We start from the raw sequence: 23098 nt of genomic DNA on the forward strand, positions 1-23098 counted from the left end.
CTATGGAAAATGAACTTGTTCTGCCTATCTTCCAAAACAATAAAATAGCCCTGTAATTAATAGGTTGTCTATTGTATTAGTCTGATTAAGAATTAATCAGAAGTGAAGCTGTAAGCAGGTTTTCTCCCCGTCTAAATTAGTGGATCTCTACATAAAGATACAAGTTCTTAAAATATGGGTGAAACACAATAAGCATCCCTGCTTCCTGCCATCCACCCAAGATCCAGTGGGGAACGAAGCACACAGTACCTAACCAAAGGGCAAAGCTAAGGGTTCTTATTTCTCATTTCTTCTGGAAGGGTGTGGTTGATGATGAGAGCAGAAAGTGAGGATCAGTCTGATACTCTGTAGGTTTTCAAAGATTTCAGATCTTTCCTCACCCCTGAGGAAGAGAAATGGCATGTCTTATCAGGAATCTTCAGCAAGGACAGCAGTGGCTGCTTGTGGTATCATTCAGTCACTCAGCAAACACGTGTGTCTCCTCTGTCCCTGTTGGTGTGCCAGACACATGGGCCATAGGAGACTCCAGTCCTGGCCTTTAAAAAACCTTTCCGGGGATTCCCTCATGGTCCAGTGGTTAGGATTCAGCGTTCTCACTGCCAGGGCCCGGGTTCAATCCCTGGTCAGGGAACTAAGATCCTACAAGCCGAGCAGCCAAAAAAAAAAAAAAAAAAAAAAATCCTTTCCTGATGGTGCAGGACATCATGGTGAAGAGAGACTGCAAGAAGAGAACCCCCAATGGAGTGCCTGCCTTGCGTAGGCACGAAGCTAGATGCGTTATTTATCTTGTCATATTCAACAACTTCGGAAGTATAGAGAAAACATGTAACTTCCCCAAAATTCTTTCTCTCTGTGTTAAAAATTGTTTCAAATGCTGTCTAAATCCTTAGTCTTGGAAATCTATTAATTTGACTTTGTTATAGTCCTTCTAGTGATTAAAACTGCTACTATTTCAAAATAGGTTTAGCAGTACTGATGTCTACATGCTTTAGAATGGAGAAGACAGATGACAGACCAATGGCTGGATAGACAATGTTTTGTGTTTAGTTACCATGTGGAAAGAGTCTTCTCAAGGTTGGCAATAAAGTATCTCAAGTAGGTTGCTGTCTGTTTCTGTGTGTCTGTCTGTATCTCTGTCGCTCACATCTATCATCTAACTTTATGTTGGACCACATGTTATTATTTAGGAAGTGGAATTCAGGAGAATTTGGTTCATGGTTTATTTTGAATTTGCCTTAATGTGTCTGTAGCTTAGCTCTTCCAGGCTATAGTTGAGAAGGTACCAACTTCCTAATTCCTTCAGAAAATGGTGTCACTGTCCTTGGCCTAGAATATGAAATTCACTATGCAGATAGTATTCCAGTAAATATGAAACAAAGGGTAATTTTGATATTACACCTGGATGGATATAATTCAAATATGTATTTGAGGGCAATACAAGTTAGTTTATTTGAGGCGAGAAGTATGACTATTTAAATTGAAATGTATGTTCTATTTGTCATTATAAATATGCATGTGTAATTTATTCTTCTGAACGGGTGTTTTCCATTAAAAACTATTTCAGCGCAATGACTTACTGAGGAAAGACTTCTGTGATGGTCCCTTGGAGATTCAGTGTACATTAACACTGAAGGCTCTGAGAAGTCCTGCAGGATAGGTGCTCACTTAACGGTGATGAGGCCCCGTGCTCTTCCCACACATAAAACTTGTTTTATAAGGACACTTATTTTCCCACAAACCCTCTCTAATACACCTTGGAAACTGTTGGGGGCAAAGTGGTTATTGTCCCTAGAACTGCTCGCCAGGACTGGCTTTTGGCCCTTGACGCCAGCCCAACTGCTTGCAAAGCATCTGTACCCACTACAATTAGTGATTTCTAAGTGTGGCATAAGTTTATCCCTTTAGGTTTGTTTAATTTAAATTTACTTTTAATTACATTCTTGGAATTCCTGGGACGATCGTGTGATCATATCTGAACATGTCATGTTGTGTTCACATACACACAAATGTGCGCATACAAGCTCAGGCTTACAGCTGTGTGTACCACACCACTAGATAACGATGTGATTATTGGCTACAGAAATAAACAGTGAAAACATTTTACAACTACATATATTTTATCGTTTTGATAGTATGGGAATTGTGAGTGATTTTTCTTCTGTTTAAATTAAAGCAACTATAAGGCAAAAAAGAAGACGCACTAACGTACTCATTTTTGCAGCGATCTGGTCATCGTGTAATTGTTCCTTTCCCCTGTGAAGCTGATGCAGTAAGTGACTAAATGTGAAATTAGCCCCACTGTGCTAGGTCAAAGAAGAGGGAGTGCAGACAATGGAAACACTTTCCCACGTGACTCAGACACAGACACACAATGAGCACATCATCTTCCTGGCACATATAGAATGCTTTTTGAGGCATATCACTGCAGTACATGTTATTCTGATGTAAACTAGTCACTGTTTACACAGCCTAAGTTAACCCATTTGACCTTTTCCTTAAAATTGTTCACTGCTCTGCACGTCAACAATAAGAATTTTTAAATGGAAGCAAAAAAAGAAAATGACTTTTTTTTTAATTGAAAGCACCTTTTTGGTACTACATTTAATAACGCTTCTTTGTCCTAAAGCCTCTCCTTGAGAACTTTTGTGAATAATTTTTAACCTTTTTCGTGTTAATGCAGAAGACGGAGTCTGAATGTCTATTCCTATTTCAGAAACTCTGCATCACTGCTAACAGAGAAAAGTATTATCATGAGAGGATTCTTAGGAGGAGCTTGAATTCTTTAAGGTTCACCTTACTATCTACTCTGCATGGAGTAATCAGAGTCTCGCAGGCCCCACATCTCCATGGTTGATATATTTTTAGAGATGTCACTTGTGTCCTTCCTTCATGGAGAGTGTGTGAGGCCACCAGCCCATCACCCCAGCCTGGCCCCCGCCAGTCAGCACACATGCAGCACCGTTCTTACTGTGGCTCTCACTCGATTTCCCTACACTGTGGAGAGGAAATGAGTTGCGTTGCTGGCTGCCTTGTGCAGTGAAGTTCCCATGTGCTTGATGAACCAGACTCCGGAACATGCCTGTCTGTCTGCGGTGCTGTGCACAGACAGAGCAGGGGGAGCCCGGGAAGACCCTGCAGTGCTGGGTAACAAGAAGCTCATGTTGACTTATGGATGGAAGAAGCATCACAGTGAGGTCACAGAATAAGGGCACAGATGCATCCTCAAGACCTTGTTTTGACCAAGTGACTTTTTTCTCCAGAAGGACATTTCAGCATTTTCTTTCTCCAGCTGGTTTCACCTTTCACCATTTATTTATCAGCCTCTTCCTGTCAGCAAAAGTAGGAGGCAGGTTCATGCCCAAGAAGAAACACCTCGGGATTTATTCTTGATGCTTTTCAGCTTCCACTGAAATGTCTAGTTTTTAAGTCAATTAACAGATTATTAGTAAATGACCATATGAAGGTGTGAAAAAAGGGCAAAATTATGTATTAATTTATGAAGTCTAAAATTTCTAAGAGAGATTATTTTTATCCAGTTCATTATTGAGAACAATTCATCATCAACTCTTTAAAAACTCAAGATGAGTTCTGTGGTTACATTGAAGGTATATTAATGTGATTTTATATGACTTCAGAAAGGTATTTTTGAACTCTTTTTTTCCTTATCTGGTTCTATCAACCAGCTTTGTTTTCTTTGTGCAAATATCTATGCCAAGGCTCTTTGAGAATATAAGAAGGAAAAATAAAAAACTAAACATACAGTCAGAAGAACTCCAGCACTGACTTCCTTTCCAAGTGAGCACACTGGTAATTCCTATTAGAAACTGGCATCCACCCTACCCCTCATCTTTTTATCTTTCTTTGGATGATGAGAGAAGTCACCAAATTGGAGCTTAGCATTTAAGCAAAGAAAACAATTTGTCATACATTGTTTGGGATTTCATAGAAGAGGTGAAATGAGCTCAGGCTTGCAGAAAGTCACGTGGCAGATGATGAAGGAGGAGTTCTTGAGAGTCAAGAGTAGTAGCAGGTGTTGATTCACGTGAATGTTCACGAATGAACTCACAGAGCATCTTGCTAAGAAAAAGCAACACCTGTGCATCCGTCTCTTAACTCTGCTCGTTTGTTCCTCCACAGAGCTACAGCGAACCTGTTGACGTGAAGACGTCTCAGCCTCCGCAGCTGATCAGTTCAAAGCCGCCATCAGTGTTCCCTGGGTCCAGCCAGGCCCACTCAGCTCTGTACCTAAGTTCTCACTATCACCAACAACCAGGAGTGAACCCTCACCTAACAGCCATGCATCCCAGTCTCCCCAGGAGCATAGCCCCCAAGGCCAATAACCAAATGCCAGTGACTGTCTCTATAGCAAACATGGCCGTGTCGCCCCCTCCCCCCCTCCAGATCAGCCCACCTCTTCACCAGCATCTCAACATGCAGCAGCCACTCGCCATGCAGCAGCCCCTGGGGACCCAGCTGCCCATGCAGGTCCAGCCCGCCTTACACTCCCCCACCATGCAGCAGGTACGTGCCGGGCCTCGCGCTGGACTCCCTTTCAGAGGTGCTGGAGGGGTTCTGTTCATCCAGTGGGGCGGGGGTGGGGTCCGTTCTCGTATTTAAGTGGAGAGAGAATGGAAGATATTCAACAAATATCTGCTTCCTGAAAAGTAATTTACAGGGGGTGAGTTGGGCAGCCTCCTATTGAGCACAACAGCTTCTGTTTTTCGTAGTCCCTGACTTCTTTCCCATGATACCCATTTTCCTTCATCTTCCTAATCACCCTTCCTGTTTTCTGCCTCTTGAGTAAAGTACATTCGTTGTTTTCAGATGCCACTACTGCTAAAGATCTGTTTGGGGTTGAGAAGTCTATCTTTAAAATTATATTGTTTGGAAATGAGAAAGCCTTGATTATATACCTGTTGAGTCCAATAAATGCTGCAAGATGAAGGCCCACTTTTTCTGGTCAGAAATATCAAATTTGGTGCAACCTTAAGAGTCCTAAGAAATGAAAATGTTAACCTAACCAGAGTTTTATTTAAAAATGGTTATCTGGCTTCTATATAGATTAGAAAGCACAGGCGTTTTGGAAGCCTCCCTGTCCACCCCCAATTATGGAAACCATTTGTGTGCAGTCTTAGCTTAACTTTTCTTTGAAATCAAGTTTTCCTTTTGGATTTTGGTGTTATTTTAAAATTTGAGAATAAGGAGCAAATGATGTAACGTAAACTGAAAGCATTTAAAAATCCTAAAAAAAAATTGTTTAAAAAAAAAAGTAGATCAAGGTAAAAACTATAAATCATATCAAATTAATCTATCACTTTTATAATCCAATGATTCTGTTGTTCCCAGAGCTATAATTAAATATGCAGACATAGTCTTCCTATAGGAGTGAGATTTAGCCCTCTGTGGAATTCGAGTCTCTAGTTGGCCACCGTGGGGCCGAGGGGAGGCAGAAATAGGATCAAATATATGTAGTCCCAAATTCACTTTTATTATAGACAGGATTTCCAGGAGGTGACAATAATGAACCTTAGTACATTACCTTACCTCATCTTTAATTTCAGAGAATTTACACTGCAAGTCGTGATGTTGCCTTCATCTCACAGGTGAGGAGACTCAAGCTCGGCAGAGCTGACTGAGGTACCCACAGGGTCTGAGCTGGCAGTCAGAGCCGCCTCTGCTCAGCAGTCGGAGCCTGGGTTCTCGAATGCTAGGCCTGCTGCCTCTCCCTCTTCCTCATCCTTATACATTCTTGACAGTGTCTCCTAAGAATTGGGAGGATCTTTAAATCCTAGTTAGTTCTGAGATTAAATGGTTGTGGAGAGCAAAGGACTCATCTCTTTACTGAAGTCTTCTTTGGTCCCCAAGCCAAGGATATTGACAAAGCTCAGACGACCGACTTACCTGTTCAACAGACTAGCTGTCAACTCGCTGAGGAAAAGCCGACCCCCATCTTGCCTTGTCTACAGCGGGGTTTCTGACCAGCAAGTGATATTCATAGGGTCCAACTGCCATTCTTTCCATCAGACGTTACTCTCAGTACAAGGGACACTCTTGGGTGTCCTTGCGTTTTAATGAACCATTAGTGTTTGAGTGAAAAGTGAATAGCTTGAGGGACTCGCCCTTCAGTCGTGTGGGTTGACTCCTGCCTAAGGGTGCTGCCCGGCTGAGGGCCCGTGTTTTGGTCATAGTGCTGTAGTAAGAGGTGTTCCTTCTCAGAGAAAAGCATACAGAAGGCACAGTCCTCTTCCCAAGTTGAGGGCCAGAGCTCTGTGCAGAGAGAACACATTTTTACTAATTTCTCCACTCAGATACAGTTCATTTTCTATTTATACTCACACCTAAGATGAGCTGGCTATGACCCTGAATAGTTTTCATACATTTCAGAATTACATAAGGCCACGTGTGGAAACTTAAGAGATGTGTCTCTCCATATAGAATCTTAACTGAGTAGGAAAAACTAGAACAGATTACATTAGACAAATTACTCATCAATCTTTAAGTCAGTTCTATTAGTGTATCTCAGAAAGTGTTCTTATTGAGACGGTAGGACCTGATTTCAATTTACGTTAATAATAGAAGACAAAATGGCATGAACCCAAAACAGAGAGGCAATACAGCTGCAGAGACCACAGTGACTAACACTTTTAACGATGCCTTGATCATCTTAGGTAGTCGATAAAGTAATTGTTGCGTGGACAAATGAGCAAATTAAGAACTATATACTGGTAATTAGTTTAAATAGTTTTTAAAAATAGTAGTAGAAGTTTAAATATTGGAAGAAATTACAGGCTAGTTTGTAGAATCTCAAATCCTTGGAAGTTTTCGATTTTTTTCTCTTACTCAGAAAAGATTTATTGAACCCCTTAACAGAGCTCTGGAAATTGAGTGTGTTCTGCACCCATGGAGCTCACATCAGAGTTGGGCAGGAAGCAGATAGTAATAAGATAAACAAATAAATTATGAGGATCCCATGGGAAAAATAAAACAGGAACAAACTGTAGGGTGTGTGGAGGACTGGCAGGCGTTTCACTGGCGTGAATAAAGAAGGCCGCTCTCAGGAGCAGGAGGATGAGAAGAGGCGGCGCCTGTAGAATCAGGAGGTGGGAAGGGTTGTGGGGGGTGGATACCAGCAGAGAACAGTAGTAAGGAAAAGGGCCTCCAGCCTGGAGGCCCTAACCGGGAGGAGCGTGGCTTGTGCAGGACATGGAAAGGAGGCCAGCGGGGAGCATGGTGAGGAAGGGAGAGTGATGGGCAATGAGGTCAGGTTCATGGGTAGGTCCCTGGAGGTCAGGTTCACGGGTGCGATCCTGCAAGTTAAGGGGACTGGAAGCCTCAGTGAGTTGACAATCCTAAAATCAGGATCAGAGAGTCCGTCACCCCTCCATGTCACTCCGTTTATTACAGTCACAGCAGTCTGTGGGGCTGATGCTTATATCATCAAAGTGGGTCTTTAGCCTGTGGTTGTAGAGCTAATGGATGGGATGGGATTCGACCTGTCTGGCTCATCATCTTTATCCTGAATACAGGGGCCATGTTCCCATTTTCAAACACCAAAAAAAAAGAGAAAGAGAAGGAAAGTTAATGGCTACTATATTTTTAAAGTAATGTTTCATATTTCAGTATTACTTTATTTTACTATCCTTTTGAAAATGAGTGTATCCTACAAAAATGATTGTCAGAAGTAATAGTCTTTTTTTTTCTAGAATAATATTTTATACACTAAACCCATAGACCTGGCGGTATTTTGGTCCAGTTTCCTCCTTTTTCTTCTGTTCCCTATATTGTTGAATGAGGTCAAGAGAAAAAAAAATCATTAATATCTGTCAACCTCCTTTATAACCTTAAGAAAAAAAAATCTTTGTATGATATCACACAGACAGATTTTCAATTTCCTTGTGTAATAAACAGCTGCTTTAGGATTTGGGTGTAATTTAAAGGTTTAAAAAAATCACATTGAGATTGATGAATAAATCAGTCGTGAAGACAAAAACATTGATGCCTGTTGCAAATGCCTCTCCAGACAGGCAGGAAATGAAATTAGTTCCCAGGAAAGTGTGGATGTGAGGATCACCGTTTGGTATTGCTGCAGGCTTTTTAGGACTTGCTATGGTGGCACAACAAAACTGCTAGGGCTACAGAAATCTAATTAAAGAGCAAATGTCCCTTCTGACATCAAATTAATCTTTATCATGTTTCCTATTTTTGTTTCAATCTGGCACCAGAAAATGAAATTTAAAATTCCAGGCGTGCTACAAAACAGTTGGTGATTTTTCTCTTGAGCATTAAAATGTAAAATATTCAGTCTTGTTTAATTAGACTGCTAAGCAAACTTTTTTCAAAAATTTATATCATCATTGTTGTTTCATATTTACATCAATAATAAAAATGTCCTTAGTTCTGAGTCTGACCTCAGCATCTCTTAATACAGTCTTCAGAAGAATGTTTCATTTTCTAAATTGAAAGCAAGTAAAATAATGGTCTTCAGCCTTTGCTTGTATTTTTCTTGGTCCTGGGTTGTTTTAATACTAGTGGTCTTAAATTTAGGCATTGAAGTTGGCTGAATTTTAAATCTTTGAGCTCTGTAGATAACACATAATTTTAGTTTTATAAACTGAAGTTACCCATTTAATCTTAAACTGATAACTTAAAAATTAATGTTCTCCTGATAGTCTCTCTCCCAAGCCTGAGGGACCATCTTCATTAGATGGAAAATAAAGGGTGGGGGGCATTTTTTTTTTGATTGTGTGGTGTTGGGTGGAAGCAGGTTGGTTTATTTTTTGCTTTCTCATATGTTTCCATACCTTCAACTAACACAAGATATTTTCAGCTACTCTGTTTCTGAGACTTATTTACTTTTAGGTTACGTTTTGTCAATTGTGCAAAAATCCAATGTGGAGAACTTTACATTAAAAAGATAGAAAAGCTTTGGTATTTACACAGTTATACTCCCTGGGCCTTTCCAAGACTAGCATCAAATAGTCAGTGTTAAAATTTATTTATTGGAAAACATGATTTATTGAGCCACTACTATGGGCTCAGCCCTGAGAATATCCAGTAAGCAATGGAAACACTCTCTGGTCACTGGCAGCCCTGATGACGGGGCTGAAATAACAGTCAGCACGAGGCTCCTCTCTCTGCGGTCTTTTTCCTGCTGTCTGCCCAGCATCACACAGCATCACATGAGACACTTGGGAAAGAGGTCCACAAAATTGGACAGTGAGCCCCATAAGGACATTAAGGGACCATAATGAAACGAATACAGTTTGCCGAAGCCAGCGAAGCCCCTTGCATGACAGATACAGGATGGTCTGGAGAAAGAAAGGACATCAGCCTGGAAAGGCCTGGAGAGCCAAACATCCACTTAGATACCTCTCACTTCTCACCCACCCCCATTTTGAAAAATGTTTATGGCTGGAGCTGCAGGTGATGTCTCCATAAACAGACTTACCTCCCATAAGCCAGTTGTTAGTTTAGGAAACATTTTATTCCTCCTAGTCTGTGTGAGGTCGAATAAGGGAGCTGGCTGAATACTCCACTTTTTAATGATTTGTTTCCAGTCATTCAGCATTTTGTCTTTCATGAGCAGCTTTGGTGGGAGTTTGAGTGGACATTGGCTTGAAGTCTTTATCATTTAAATGGAAAATAAATTAATATCTTAAAGCTAATATTGAGAATTGATGACATTTGGTAATAGATGTCTTTGAGTCTTTACCCAAGGTACCCTCAAATGAATAAAAGTCTAAGGAAATAGACTTAGTTAAAAATTTCTGATCATCCTGATGAATTTTTTTAAAGGTAAAATCTCAATATTATGCCTTCAAAAGAAGCTCCCTTCAAGTAAATAGAGAATGATTCGTTTTTAAATCTCTTGATTTTTCTGTGGTTAAACACCATGTATGAAATCTGCTGCAGAAGGAGACAACCACGAGATTAATTAAGTTGCTTTTTTGGTCATTTCCAGCAAAGCTTGCTTATTCTGCTCTTGAATTCACCAGATAAGCTAAAAATAAATCTTAGCATATAATGCTTTTTGTTTACCAGATATAGCTATCCACTTCAGAGATTCTGTCCTTGAATTTTTAATAGCTGTGCAAGGATTAAAAGTCAACACTTCACCATACCAGCGTATTAAAAGAACCTTCCTGAAGTCTGATTATTATTTGCCAGTTAATAGACTTTTCAATTAAAAAATATTTGCTCTTATACTTTTCCTCCTCTGTGTTTTCCAATGACAAGTTGTTTTGAATTTCCTTCTCTATATTAGTCCAACAACTGTTAAAAAGCTTTGGTTGAAATTTTTTAGCTGAGAAAGAAGTACAAATAAAAGAAGAAGCAGATGGTCCCTTTGTGACTGAGTGAAGAAAAAAGGTTTTGAGAACAATATGTGAATAGGTGTAGTCTAATAAAACACTCAGCCACCTGCTGCCTGAATCCTTCAAAAAAGATTCTGTTGCATATTCTGGGGATTAACTATTAATGTATTTTTAGGTTTGATAGAAAACATAAACTCTGAGGGGTTTAGGGCCTTTTCCCTTTGTTTTGATTGAGTTAGCTTTTCTATATTTTAAATTGTTTCAAAATTCGATTTTCTGCTCAAGAGTATAATTCAAGGTTTTCTAACACATGGTTCAGTGAAGGAAAGGTAAGAAGGATGGGGTGTGGACACTTCTTTTCCATCTTTGTTTTAAGTTTTCTGGGTTCTTGGGATAAGCTTGCCCTTGCAGGGACACTAGCAAGAAGGCACTAGTGTTTGCAAACAGTGGATAAATATTTAGGTGCTTTTCTTCTTAAAAAGGCACTTTGATCCTTATTTGTGGACTTGCTTTCTCTTTCAGGGATTTAATCTTCAACCCGACTATCAGACTATAATCAATCCTACATCTACAGCTGCACAAGTGGTCACCCAGGCCATGGAGTATGTGCGCTCTGGGTGCAGAAATCCTCCCTCCCAGCCCGTGGACTGGAATAACGACTACTGCAGTAGTGGGTAAGCGGCCGGCCATCGCCACCTGGTGGCAGACAGCTCTCATAGCCGGCATGTCACGCCCTGCCCTAAGGTCGATGCAAAGATCCGTCATTTCTTCCTGCTTTACAAAAGATAATCTGGCACGGTTCCATGTTCATGAAAGCAGAAATTTTTAAGCAGCCTTCCAACCATTCCAAGAATAAATGCCTTTAGATCCTGTTGGCTTTTATTGTGCACCTTCCCAGTGCCCAGCTCCACCTCTCAAGCTAGAGCAGATAGACACACACCCCCCCGGTCACCTGCAGCAAGGCTGTCCTGTTAACAAGGCATCGTCTGTCTGTTTTCTCTTCACACAGGGGCATGCAGAGGGACAAAGCACTGTACCTTACCTGAAAATCCGAACACCTCTTCTTTCCACTGAGGCATTCAGGGAAGTCTTTTCACCGTGGATTGCTTTGTACAGTCAAGGCAGTTCTCCATTTTATTAGAAAAATACAAGTTGCTAAGCACTTAGGACCATTTGAGCTTGTGGGTCACCCACTCTGGAAGAAATAGTCATGCTTCTTTATTATTTTTTTAATCCTTTATGGACATTGTTTTTCTTCTTCCCTGAAGGGAATTTGGACCGTTCAGATTTTATGTTGGTTTTTTGCTGTGAAGTGCTGCGCTATAGTACCTGCCTTAGCAACTATAGATGTCTTGGATAAAAGTCCTGGATTTTCCATTGGTTTTCATAATGGGTGTTTATATGAAACTACTAAAGACTTTTTAAATGGCTTGATGTAGCAGTCATAGCAAGTTTGTAAATAGCATCTATGTCACACTCTCCTAGAGTATAAAATGTGAATGTTTTTGTAGCTAAATTGTGATTTGAAACTGGCTCATTCCAGTTTATTGATTTCACAATAGGGGTTAAATTGGCAAACATTCATATTTTTACTTCATTTTTAAAACAACTGACTAATAGTTCTATATTTTCAAATTATTTGAAAAAAAAACCATATTCCCAAATGATTTTAATTTAAAAACAAATTGGCTTTGTCTCATTGATCAGACAAAAAGAAACTAGTGTGAAGGGAAGCTCAAACACGTTTATTTTGTACTGCAGAAAAATTGCTTTTTTGTATCACTTTTTGTGTAATGGTTAGTAAATGTCATTTAAGTCCTTTTATGTATAAAACTGCCAAATGCTTACCTGGTATTTTATTAGATGCAGAAACAGATTGGAAACAGCTAAATTATAACCTTTACATACGGCTCTGTATTATTGTTTCTTCATACTGTGTCTGTATTTAATCTTTTTTTATGGAAACTGTTGCGCCTATTTATGAAATAATAAATATAGGTGTTTGTAAGTAAATTTGTTAGTATTTGAAAGAGGTTTCTTTGATGTTTTAACTTTTGCTGGCAAAAAAAAAAAATTCACGCTTGGTGTGAATACTCTATTATTTAGTTTTTACAGTGAATAAAGCCAAACCTACTTTTCATTTTAGCAGCAAATTAAAGTAACCAACCCTTATTTCTATTTCTTTGGTTGATGCAAACAAAAAACTATGATATTTAAGAACTTTCTTTCTTCATACAATAGAACAGAGAATTGCCCTAAAAGTCATGTAGGCTCCAAGACTAAACAGATGGGTTTTCTATCTGAAAGGAAAAGGTGGCTTCTTGATTCTCAGCTGGTTTTAGTCAATTCTATAAACTCCCCCCTCAAAAAAAAAAAAAAAGTCAAATCAATCAAATTCCACAGGCTGCATGCTTTTCACAAAATCCAGAAGACATTTAAAAATTTAAACCAGGAGCGAGAGGAAGGAAAGGGGAAGCATACTGTAAAGAATTTATCGAGAAGTGAAAGGTGAGTAACCAGGCAGCAAAGAAGGAAGGGGAAGCATGCCCAACTTGAAAGCCATTGACAGAAATTGAGGTTCTTGCTGTCATTTGTGCCTCTACAAGCTACTCTCTTTCCAGAATTCCTGCGTCTTCCAAGAGAATTCTGAGGGTACTAGAGATCTGCTAAAGAACCAAAAGCATTGAGAATCTGGCTGAAGGTCTGCATAGCTTTCACATCAAAAAGAGCAAATTACGCCCTTACAGAGGGTTATATCCAGAAAGCTAGTCTGGTTGGAAATCAAGAGAACAGCTGATGTCTTTTTCGTGGAATGTGTGAAATGAACTTAGCAATTTAACTAAATACAAATATATGCATTGTGTAATCCAGTCAGAATTAAAAAGACAAAAGGTATGCTTGCTTTGGAATGATTGTACAACCTTGAATCAGTTGAGCATGTAATAACTAATAAATAATGCCGATCCAATGTGATTATTAAAATGACTGTAGCTGAGAGCTCTAATTTTCCTGTCTTGAAACTGTATAAGAACTCATGTGATTAAGTTCACAGTTTATTGTTTGTCTGTTTAGTATTTTAGAAATATACCAGCACTACTAATTACCTAATGTCTTTTATTTATTATATTATGGTAAAGTAACATTTTCACTTGTGTTAAGTCTAAACTGAGAAGGTAATTACCGGGATGAGAACAACCAGCTTTGACTTTGACAGGTGGGTTGTACAGGAAAGTACAATGTTATTTACAGTTTTTCTAGAGCAGGTGTGCAACCAGGGTAGAGTACTGAAACACGATACCAAAAACAGTAAAAAACAAACAAATGTAAATAAAAGAAAATACATCATAAATAAAAATTCTTACCATTCATGACCTATTCTATTTGGATATCCATCAGTCTCTGAAACACAGACCCAGCCAGATGAGACATCCCCCAAAAATTTCATGGCAGAAGTGACTGGGCACAGAAGGGATGAGTGGCTACCCCAGCCAAAGGTGTTCTTCCCTGAAACACTGAGAACGCCCTCTGTCAGGTGTTGCCTGAGAAATCCTCCACTTTTAAGGAAGCCAGAATCTGGGCTGGGCCCAGTAGCTCCTAGTTTGTAACCGTAAGGAACAGTGCTGGTGTCCACCGAGTTCCCTGCTCTATAGCCTTCCGCAGGATTCCTGTACCTCCAGTAAAGGCATTCTGAGAGATTCAGTTCAGCAATAACACTGAACATAGGATATCTTTCCCCAACACACCAAAGTCAATATTATAACTCATTAGAAAAGCTAAAAGAAGAAAAGGTGTGACAGCAGCTAGGAGAGGGTTGTCTCTCTAACATCCACAGGAAAGAATAATCCAAAATTCCAATTCCCATTCTAATGTGAATGAGTTGACAATGGAAAATCAGTCAAATAATGACTTCCAGTTAATTGAATTATCAAACGGTGCCAAGGATGAAAGCTGGTCTCTGTGATTTTTACCTCGTTGCTTTAAAGGAAAGGGGTCCCTTCTGAATGAGACATTGGTGGTCCATCAACCATCATACGACAAAGAACATGTGTCCTGACTCAGATTCATTACTAAGAAATTGTCTAAATTTATGAATTCAAAATTTAAAATAAGCACATTGACAGCCAGTTTACCTTTCCTGTGGACCCCTTGCCTTTTGCAAAAGAGTTGCCCTACATGTTTGAAAGGTAATTAGATTTAGCCATATGAAATTGCCTGTATATGACCCCTTTCCCTGCAAAAATGGCAATTTCATATGGTTCCACCCAGTATGGTTGGGAACTAGAGATTATGGGATTTTGGCTACAACATCAATATAATTTCACATGGAGTTAAAAGTTCTTTACAAAGTCCGAGGAGAAAAGACTCAAGTGATGTTATGTTTGTTACAAGATGCCCCACTTCCAGTCAGTCCCAGACAACTGCATTCAACTAAACAAATATTTCAAGTTCCTAGATTCCAGGAAACCCCAATAAACATCCTATTTTTTTTTTTTTGTTATAGTAAAAAAAAAGTTTTATGTGGAAATTTGTAATGAATAGATTATCTGCTGGAACATGAAAGTTTTTGTTACACACAGATGTTCTCTTAATGTTTATTTGTTGAAAGGGGATTTGATCTGCCTTTTCTTATTCCATTCATAACTCTCATTTTAAGGTAACTGCAGAAACACAGAGAAACTCACCTGTTTTGCTGATGGCTGAACATTGAAATAATGGCAAGGCAAGGTACAGAATTCACATCATAAGTTTAAACCCCCAGGCATTTACTACACTGAGTCACTTAGTGGATGAATCCATGTGAGTCATCCAACAGTACAAATCTGTTTCCCTAAAATAAGATAATTTCTTTACCTCCAAAGCAATTTGGAATGTCATAGCACAGAGTAGGTGCACAATACGTGCAATGATATGTAGAAAGGTCAGTGGCACATCACCAATTATCCTCAACAGCTGTCCTATGGTATTTCCTTGATAATTTAAAAGCTCTTTAAATATAGAAGGGAATTAAATGTTGCAGACAAGAACTGGGAGGTGAAGAAGAATGGAAACTTTTTATTAAGAAACCTAAGGGTACTAAATGATTGAAAGAATTTCAGAATAAGTTATGCTGTATTCTTTTGGTCTACATAATCAAATGAGAGTTTCTAGTTACAAAAGTAAAAGATGGAATATACACTAGTCACATAAAGAAAATGAGAAGCCAAGGAGAAAAAAAGGTGTCAGACAAGTAGGAGTGTTGAGTGCAGGAGAGAAATTTCAGGAGCCAAGTTTATAGAATGCTAAATTAAAACATTGATGAACAGGATGCTGTGATGTTTTTCTAATTACAAAGTGCAAGTGTGACTTGTTGAAACAAATAAAAGACCCTATTTCTTGGGCTCTACTTAAATTACACTAGGATAAGAAGAAATGGTCCTTTTTTAACTTTTTAAAAAAATTTTTATTGGAGTATAGTTGATTTACAATGTTGTGTTAGTTTCTACCATACAGCAAGTGAATCAGTTATACATATACTGTATCCATTCTTTTTTAGATTCTTTTCCTATATAGGCCATTACAGAGTATTAAGTAGTGTTCCCTGTGCTATACAGTAGGTCCTTATTAGTTATCTGTTTTATATATAGTACTGTGTATATGTCAGTCCTAATCTACCAATTCATCCCCCCTTCCTTGCCCCCACTTTCCCCCCTGGTAACCGTCCTTTTTAAAAAAGATGCTCAAAGGAGATTTCACTAGGTCTGTTTGGGACCAGGTCCCAGCATAGAAGAGCTTTCCCTCACAGACAAGTTTCCGAATCCTCACACAAGACTATTGCTTGTGGAAAGGGCGTGGGGAGCCGCCTGACATCACAGTCCCAAAGGAGGGAGGCTGGGCGCGGTGGGAGGGAGGGTCACTTCTAAACCAAGATATGCACGCTCTGCAACACGTGTCTACAGAGCCTTGAGACTCTGTTTTCTCTTCTCTTATGCAGCCAACATCTTGTCCTTTGTATCCAGAACCAGATTACATTGTAGGAGGTAGGAAGTGAAGACGAAGTTGTTGCTCCGGGACCTGGAGACCACGGAGGACAGTGACGTGTAACATGTCAGCACTGGTCAGAGTTGTGCCTCATTAGCCAAACCCACCAGCACGCGTCCTCGGCTGTCATCATTTCACATTTTATTAACAGCTTGCTAGCAAAGACATTTGAAAGTGAAATTTCATTCACACTGACATGAGGCCAAAAACTAAAAAATAAAAAAATAGCGACTGGAAATAAAATAGAAAGACATAATTCTACATACAGAAAGAAAAAAAAATTAAAGAGAGACTAAACCAAACTACAGTATTTTAAAGGCTGCAGCGTCCCTGTTTGACAATTGTGTGTTTACAATAAGCCTAAACATAATTGCTCTGATGGGCTGTCAGGGAAAAGATTAATTTGGCAAAGATTAGTATTGACTTGCTGTTTATTAAGGCTTTTAAACAGCTGTATCTGGCAGCATTCCTGTAAGTGCCTGTCATATCTGAAAATCAGCCTCACACCCTGGTGCTCGCCAGCTGTTACTAAACAATCTTCTACCACTTTGAATGTCTTTCTCCAGGCCAAAAAGCTAGAGCAAACTATTGCCAAATGAGCCTTTTTCTCCTCCTGTCACTTTTTTTTTAAGGTGGGGGTGGGGAGCTTCTGAATGCTGAAATGTCAGCTCGTGGCCGATGGCTTAGCTGATAAGAGGTGCCGGAAGTCGGTAGGTGGTTTGGGTGCTAGATGAACACATTCCCCACATAGAGAGTGCTGGTGCTGTTAGTCACCTCACACAGACAAAAAACCACAGCGTGCAACTGTTGGAAGGCAGAAGGTTTTCAAGACAGTTAGAAATCGGTGATCAAAGGCTTAGCACCATCAGATTTCCAAAACTCATGTTTCTTTTCCCTAGACTGGCACAGGCCCTATCAGCCACAGGCTGGGTAAGGACCCCACAGCGCGACGCTGAGGAACACTTCTGTGCTGCCCGTTCAGTTTTATCCTGCGAACTGGAGTTCCTCACTAGACCCCTGAGAGGGGACAAAGCCACTTGGTAAAACATGCACCTTGCATTTTGATTCAGTGGAAACCTGTAGGATAAGACAGATTTGGATGTTTTGAAGTTTGAAAGAAAGGGCAGATTGAGTTTTGTACTGGAATAAGACCCAGTAGTTTCAAATCCAAGTACAGTCATAAAGGCAATGGAAAGAATAACATTCCAATGTAGTTAAACATCAAGCTATAAAGGGCCCAGTGTTATGGTGAGAGTCACATTAGTCTTTCCAATATGACTGCTTTTATGAAGATTAAGTTGCAACAGGCAGAGCAGATGCAAAAGGACACTGTCATCTCTTAACCCTTCCACAGCTGGCACTTTCCATTAAACTGTGTGTGTGTGTGTGTGTGTGTGTATTGGGGGTGGAGAGGAATTGGCCTCGGAGATAAGCCTTCAGGATGGACATTTAAAGCAGGTGTCTGTCAATGTTTAACCTCCAAAAAACTTTTTTGGAAGTCTTTGCTACTGATGTAGTGTCTGATGCCTGATATTTGAATTAGAATCAAATCCGGTCAAACTCCAAGGCCTAGACGAATGTATCCCACTGCCCAGCTCTAAGAGTGTACCATTCCTGCGTGGCCATCCACGAGCCCTGACCCTAACCCTTGCCACACACCCCAAAGGTGGGTGAAATAATACCAACACAGCACTTACCTAGAGGAATGAAGTGACTCGCCGTTGAGAACAGAAGGCAAGATGTGTGTTTCTCTGAGCCCCACAGAACCCACTGAGCTGGGCTCCCTGCTCGGACGGTTCACTCCTGGTGGTGCACTTGCCCAGGCAGTGGGCAAAGGGGAATCTGAGTGCAGAATTCACTTAGAAGTTAATCTATGGTCATAAGTCACAGAGTGTTCTAAGCTCTAAAATAGCCCTAGACTTATGTGTACCGTGGCCATTTTCTAGGGCAAGAGCTGCTGCTGTAGGGACCTGCCCACCCAGAAGTTAGGCCAAATACTAAACTGTGCAGAAACACACTCTCTCTTTGGTCCAGTGTTTCCTTGGACCTTACCCGGAAGGGGCAGCACCATCACCGGAGTCAAAGCACACCTGCTGCTGATTAAATCAAGTTCAGAGACTACCATATCAACCTTTTAGTACAAAAAAAATAATGATATTATTTATAATAGAATCCAAAAAATTCCAGGGTGAGGGCAGGGGGAACAAGTCACTTAAAGCATGTTTTGCAGGAGAACATTTGGCAAACTTTTCTTCGTAGCTTCATAGGTTTTGTTCTCTCCCATGAGATGAGTAAACCAAGTGTGGGAGGTGAGGAATAAACTAATTCAAAGATCAAATCTGATGAAGCCAATAAACTCAGCGAGTGTCCAGTGATTTGTCAAGGACTCCACTGTGGTCACACAAGAACCAAGGAGAGCAGTGAAGGAAAGGACCCCACCCCCATGGCACATGGTCCGTGGATAAAGTCCTTCCAGAAACTTAATGCTATTGATGTGATGTTCAAACATGTACAAGTTGTACCTTATGAAAGCAGCTTGCACCAACAATCATGGCTAGATTTATCTTTGACCTAGTTTTATCCAGTTTCCGTAGCCTGAGCAAACCCCTTAGAATTCATCTCTCCATAAATTATAACCAGTGGAGTATTCTGTATTTTGTTTTGTTTTTGTTTTTTTACCAACGTACACCCACCGAAACCTAAATCTGGTCTTGGCAAGAGTTTCATACAAGAAGAAAGGAAGAATGGTCTATCTAAATGAAGCTGCAGTTTCCGGATAGTATTACAAAATACACTTATCTACAAAGCCATTCTTGCTGTTGAGTTGGGTCATTTTTAACACCTGGTTTCAAGATGTGGTTTCAACAGACCAACACAGCAGAAGTGTTAGATGGGGTTTCTCTCTCCCTCTCTCTCTCCTTCTCTCTCTCTCAATCTCTCTTTCATTCTCTCTCTCTATTCTTCCTTTGCTTACAGGGCAAAGAGTCTGCTACTCTATTTAACCTACCAGTTTCTCGAATGGCGTCTGGTCTCGCGTTTCCAGAAGGTTCGCCCTCTTCACACGGACCGCTGGGGGAGCCAGGTTGCCGGCAGCCAGCACAGGTTGGCCTCCATCATCTCTTTCCTGATCACTTTGTTAAGTCTCAGATAGATGGGAAGAAACTCCACGTTCTCTCCCCCTTCTCCTTACTAATGTAAAGCAAACAGAAGTCTCTCAGGACTTTTCTATGCGACGTCCATTCCACACTGCAGATGGTTTTGATGAAAACGATTAGTTTCATTTATTCAAACAGCTTCATTTCACCAAAATGAGCCTATTTTTAGCATTTTGCCTGAAGGTTTGTTTCCCCATTTCTGTAGCTGTAAGGAGTTTACTGATGTTTCAGGCTTTAATCACCATCATTCCTGCCATCCGACAGGCTTTTGGACTAGAGTGAAGTTGATGAGTCCTCTATGAGGGAGTTTACATTTTTACAAAGTGGCGTTAGAATTGCTTTACAAATTTAATGTGTGTATCTTTTCCTACAACATTTGAGTGTTTGCAATTTCCATAAGGTTAGTTTTGATCTTTTTGATTTCACTATAAATACTGTATATACTGTCAAACATAGTGATGCCAGTGCTTTATCTTGGTTTTATCTTTTTTATTTATTTATTTATTTTTGACTGTGTTGGGTCTTAGTTGCAGCACACAGGATCCTCGTTGTGGCGTGCTGGATTCTCTCTAGTTGTGGCTCACATGCTAAGTAGTTGCAGTGTGCAGGCTTAGTTGCTATGTGGCATGTGGGATCTTAGTTCCCTGACCAGGGATCGAATCCGTGTCCCCTGCATTAGAAGGTGGATTCTTAACCACTGCACCACCAGGGAAGTCCCTATCTTGGTTTTATCTTGATGTCATTACTTTGGAGAATGTTTTCATTTGGAAAACATACCATACAGAACAAAGAACTCTTCAGAATACATATTCAAAGAGAGAAACTGCAAATGAACACCTTCGAAACTTTACCCAATTTTGGTTGTTGCGCAGAGTTGATGTAAACTACTTGCTAGATGTTGCCTTATGTTCCTGAGTTAAGACAAGAATTTTAAAAAATTATCTGCTGTTATTTAAAGATTAAAATGGCTGGTGGAAATATATAATAATCTCTAGTGACTCACAAGAAGGACTATATCATGGTGTGAAAACTTGACTGATTATTCAAAACGTGTCTGGTTTAAACTAACCAACTTGTCTTCCAACTCCAACTTCCATCCTCTCATCTCCCTCACCTCTATGGGCATATTTCTGAATGTTTTCCCCAAAGGTATCCTGGTGCCTGTGGGCTCAATGGCCAGGGAGATGAAAAGATTCACTCCTTTGCTTACTTCCCGCCTCTTCATTCGGTAGCCTCAAGCTTTCCCATTCCTCTGGAGATTTTAAAGGCACCAGGGATTGATGCTTTATAGGATCAACCTAGAGCATGTCAACCTCCAAACCTGACTTTCTTGACCACTAGGTTCTTAACTGGCCCTTTAATTATTTTTTAACCCATCCAGATGTAATAGACACAATGAAATAGACACAAAGTCACTCTCACTGGCTGCTCATAGCTGTGGATTGTGTTGCCTGCATGCATGGCTCTGAACGTGGTATAGAGGGATCATAAATTAAAGCTGTGTTTCTCAAACCTTCGTGTATTAAAAGTAGATTCCCAGGCTCCATTCTCAGATAAGCTGACATAGTTAGTCTAGAGCGATGCCCTAGTGTCTGCATGTCTAGCTATCGCAAGAGATTTCCACGCAGGCATCCACAGAATAACCATGAAGGGGAGGGCAAGTCAATCTTGCCATCAGCTCTGAAGACTCTGAAATTCTCTGTTGCCAATGCCTGGGGTTAATACCAACGTGAGGAATCAGCTTCTGATAATAAAAACACACCCAGCTCATAAAGCTCTAAATTACCTAAGTCAAGCTCTTGGTCTCACACAGCAAGAACTCTTAGGGCAGAGAGGCCAGGGCTGTCCGTCGCTCAGCAATACCATCGTCCCCAACATCCTGAATGTGGAGGCGTCCATGCCCATCCTTGTTCCCTCATTTACTGTTCTAGGAGGGAAGAAGGAGGAAGAGCAAAGAGGAAAAGGAGCAGTGCCTAACAGGACACCAAAACTTCCCCAGAAATCCCCAACAGGTCTCCACTCACATCCCATCGACCAAAACTGTGTCACACAGTTGTCCCTGGATGCTCACTGCCCCGTAAATAAAACTGGAATTCTGTTGGTGAGGAAGACTGGAAGAAAGATAATTGCAAGAATACCAGTGTTCAACACGGCAACCTCCATTTATTCAACCAAAGCCTTTTCTGCTGCCCTGCTACCGACTTTGCTCTTAAACGATATTCCAAAGGGTCCCCCGATTGCAGACTGCAGATGCCTTACATCCCGCATTCATCTTCCCTGATTTCTCTGCTGCTTTTGGCAACATTGACGTCCTCCCCCAAATCTCTCCCTTCAGCTTTACTTCTGAAGGGAGAGATTTGGCGATAGTTCCACTGACCACGGACAGACAACTCCATCTTATGAGCACTTGACATTAAAAGTTATCTAAACCAAAATCACGACCTTCCAACAAAGACTCGTCTCTCTTCCCAGAGTCCATTTCTTGGTGAACGGCATCTTGAATAACTTAGCCTCCCTAGCTAGGGTTCTTTTGATTTTTAACCTTTTCTTCCTTTCATCACCCACAAATATAGGACCGTCTTTATGTCTAACAATGATAAGTCCTGATGTGTTCTCAAGTTTCCTGAGTTATTTTCCTGCCATCCTTCTCCACCTGCCTCAGTTCAAGCCCCCTACCTTCTGCTCTGGAACACCCCCACCATGACCTACATGGTCTCCAGGTTTACAGACAACTCTAGTTTCTTTTTTAGAACCCAGATTTAATAGTATAACACCTTGATTTTTTAAACTCTCGTGGGTCCCCATTGATTATAGGTTAAAATTCAAACAGCTGAGCCTGGGGTATACAACCACAAGCAGTCGGGCACCAACCTACCTTCCTTGCTACTGCTTCTCAATTTTCCTTCCAAGATTCTGAAATCTGGACACCAAATTCCTTGCCAATCCCAACCACACTAGACTCCCAGGCTCTGGCTGGTGTAGCAATTATTCTTCCCGCTGCTGTCTCTTTTCTGAAGCTTTCTCAATAAAATTAACCTTCTTTTCTCAATATTTCCACAGCACACTGTTCTATTCTTGGAGGAAAGTTGTTTTGAGTATTGTAAGGATTTGTTTAAGGATTTACTTCCTTGACTAGATTGATTGTTCCTTAGATTCTATTCATCTCTGTGACCACTCCAGCACCTAGTACAGTGCCAGGTAAACATTTATTAAAATGATTGTTGAAGGAATGAATAGTGTATTTAGTCTTCAAGATGAAACCTCGCAAGCACATGGTGATTCCCTAGACAAAGAGATATAGCAAGTCATCATTCTCTGAGAATCCTTTCCCAAAGGCAATGGAGAAATCAAATTCCTTTTACAACCACTATCACCTTCTAAAGAGGCTGAGTCCTGTTAAGAGAGGGGATTATTCGGTTGATTTTGTCTTGCAGAATGCCGTAATGGAATAGCATATGCGAAGATGAACCAGGAGCTGAGCTTGGGTGCAAGGGCTAAAAAGAGCTGAATTGCCCCCAAACAGAATGCAGATAATTTTAAGTGACAGAGGATATTTTATACAAAAAGAAGTGAGGGAGAGGAATTAAAAAGGAAGAAATATTGGAATCAGTA

General features: G+C 40.4%; 1 protein-coding gene across 1 annotated transcript in view; it reads left to right on the forward strand.

The window, feature by feature from the left end:
* Positions 1-12322, forward strand: part of TOX (thymocyte selection associated high mobility group box) — a 285613-nt gene extending 273291 nt beyond the window's left edge. Inside the window, exons 7-9 of the mRNA XM_057736365.1 lie at positions 4138-4521; positions 10836-10987; positions 11323-12322. Coding sequence (XP_057592348.1) covers positions 4138-4521; positions 10836-10987; positions 11323-11359 — 573 coding nt within the window. The 3' untranslated portion in view covers positions 11360-12322. The remainder of the gene's footprint in view (positions 1-4137; positions 4522-10835; positions 10988-11322) is intronic.
* Positions 12323-23098: the final 10776 nt, after the last annotated feature.

This window comes from Hippopotamus amphibius, chromosome 5 (assembly GCF_030028045.1).
Source record: "Hippopotamus amphibius kiboko isolate mHipAmp2 chromosome 5, mHipAmp2.hap2, whole genome shotgun sequence".
NCBI classification, from domain to species: Eukaryota; Metazoa; Chordata; class Mammalia; order Artiodactyla; family Hippopotamidae; genus Hippopotamus; species Hippopotamus amphibius.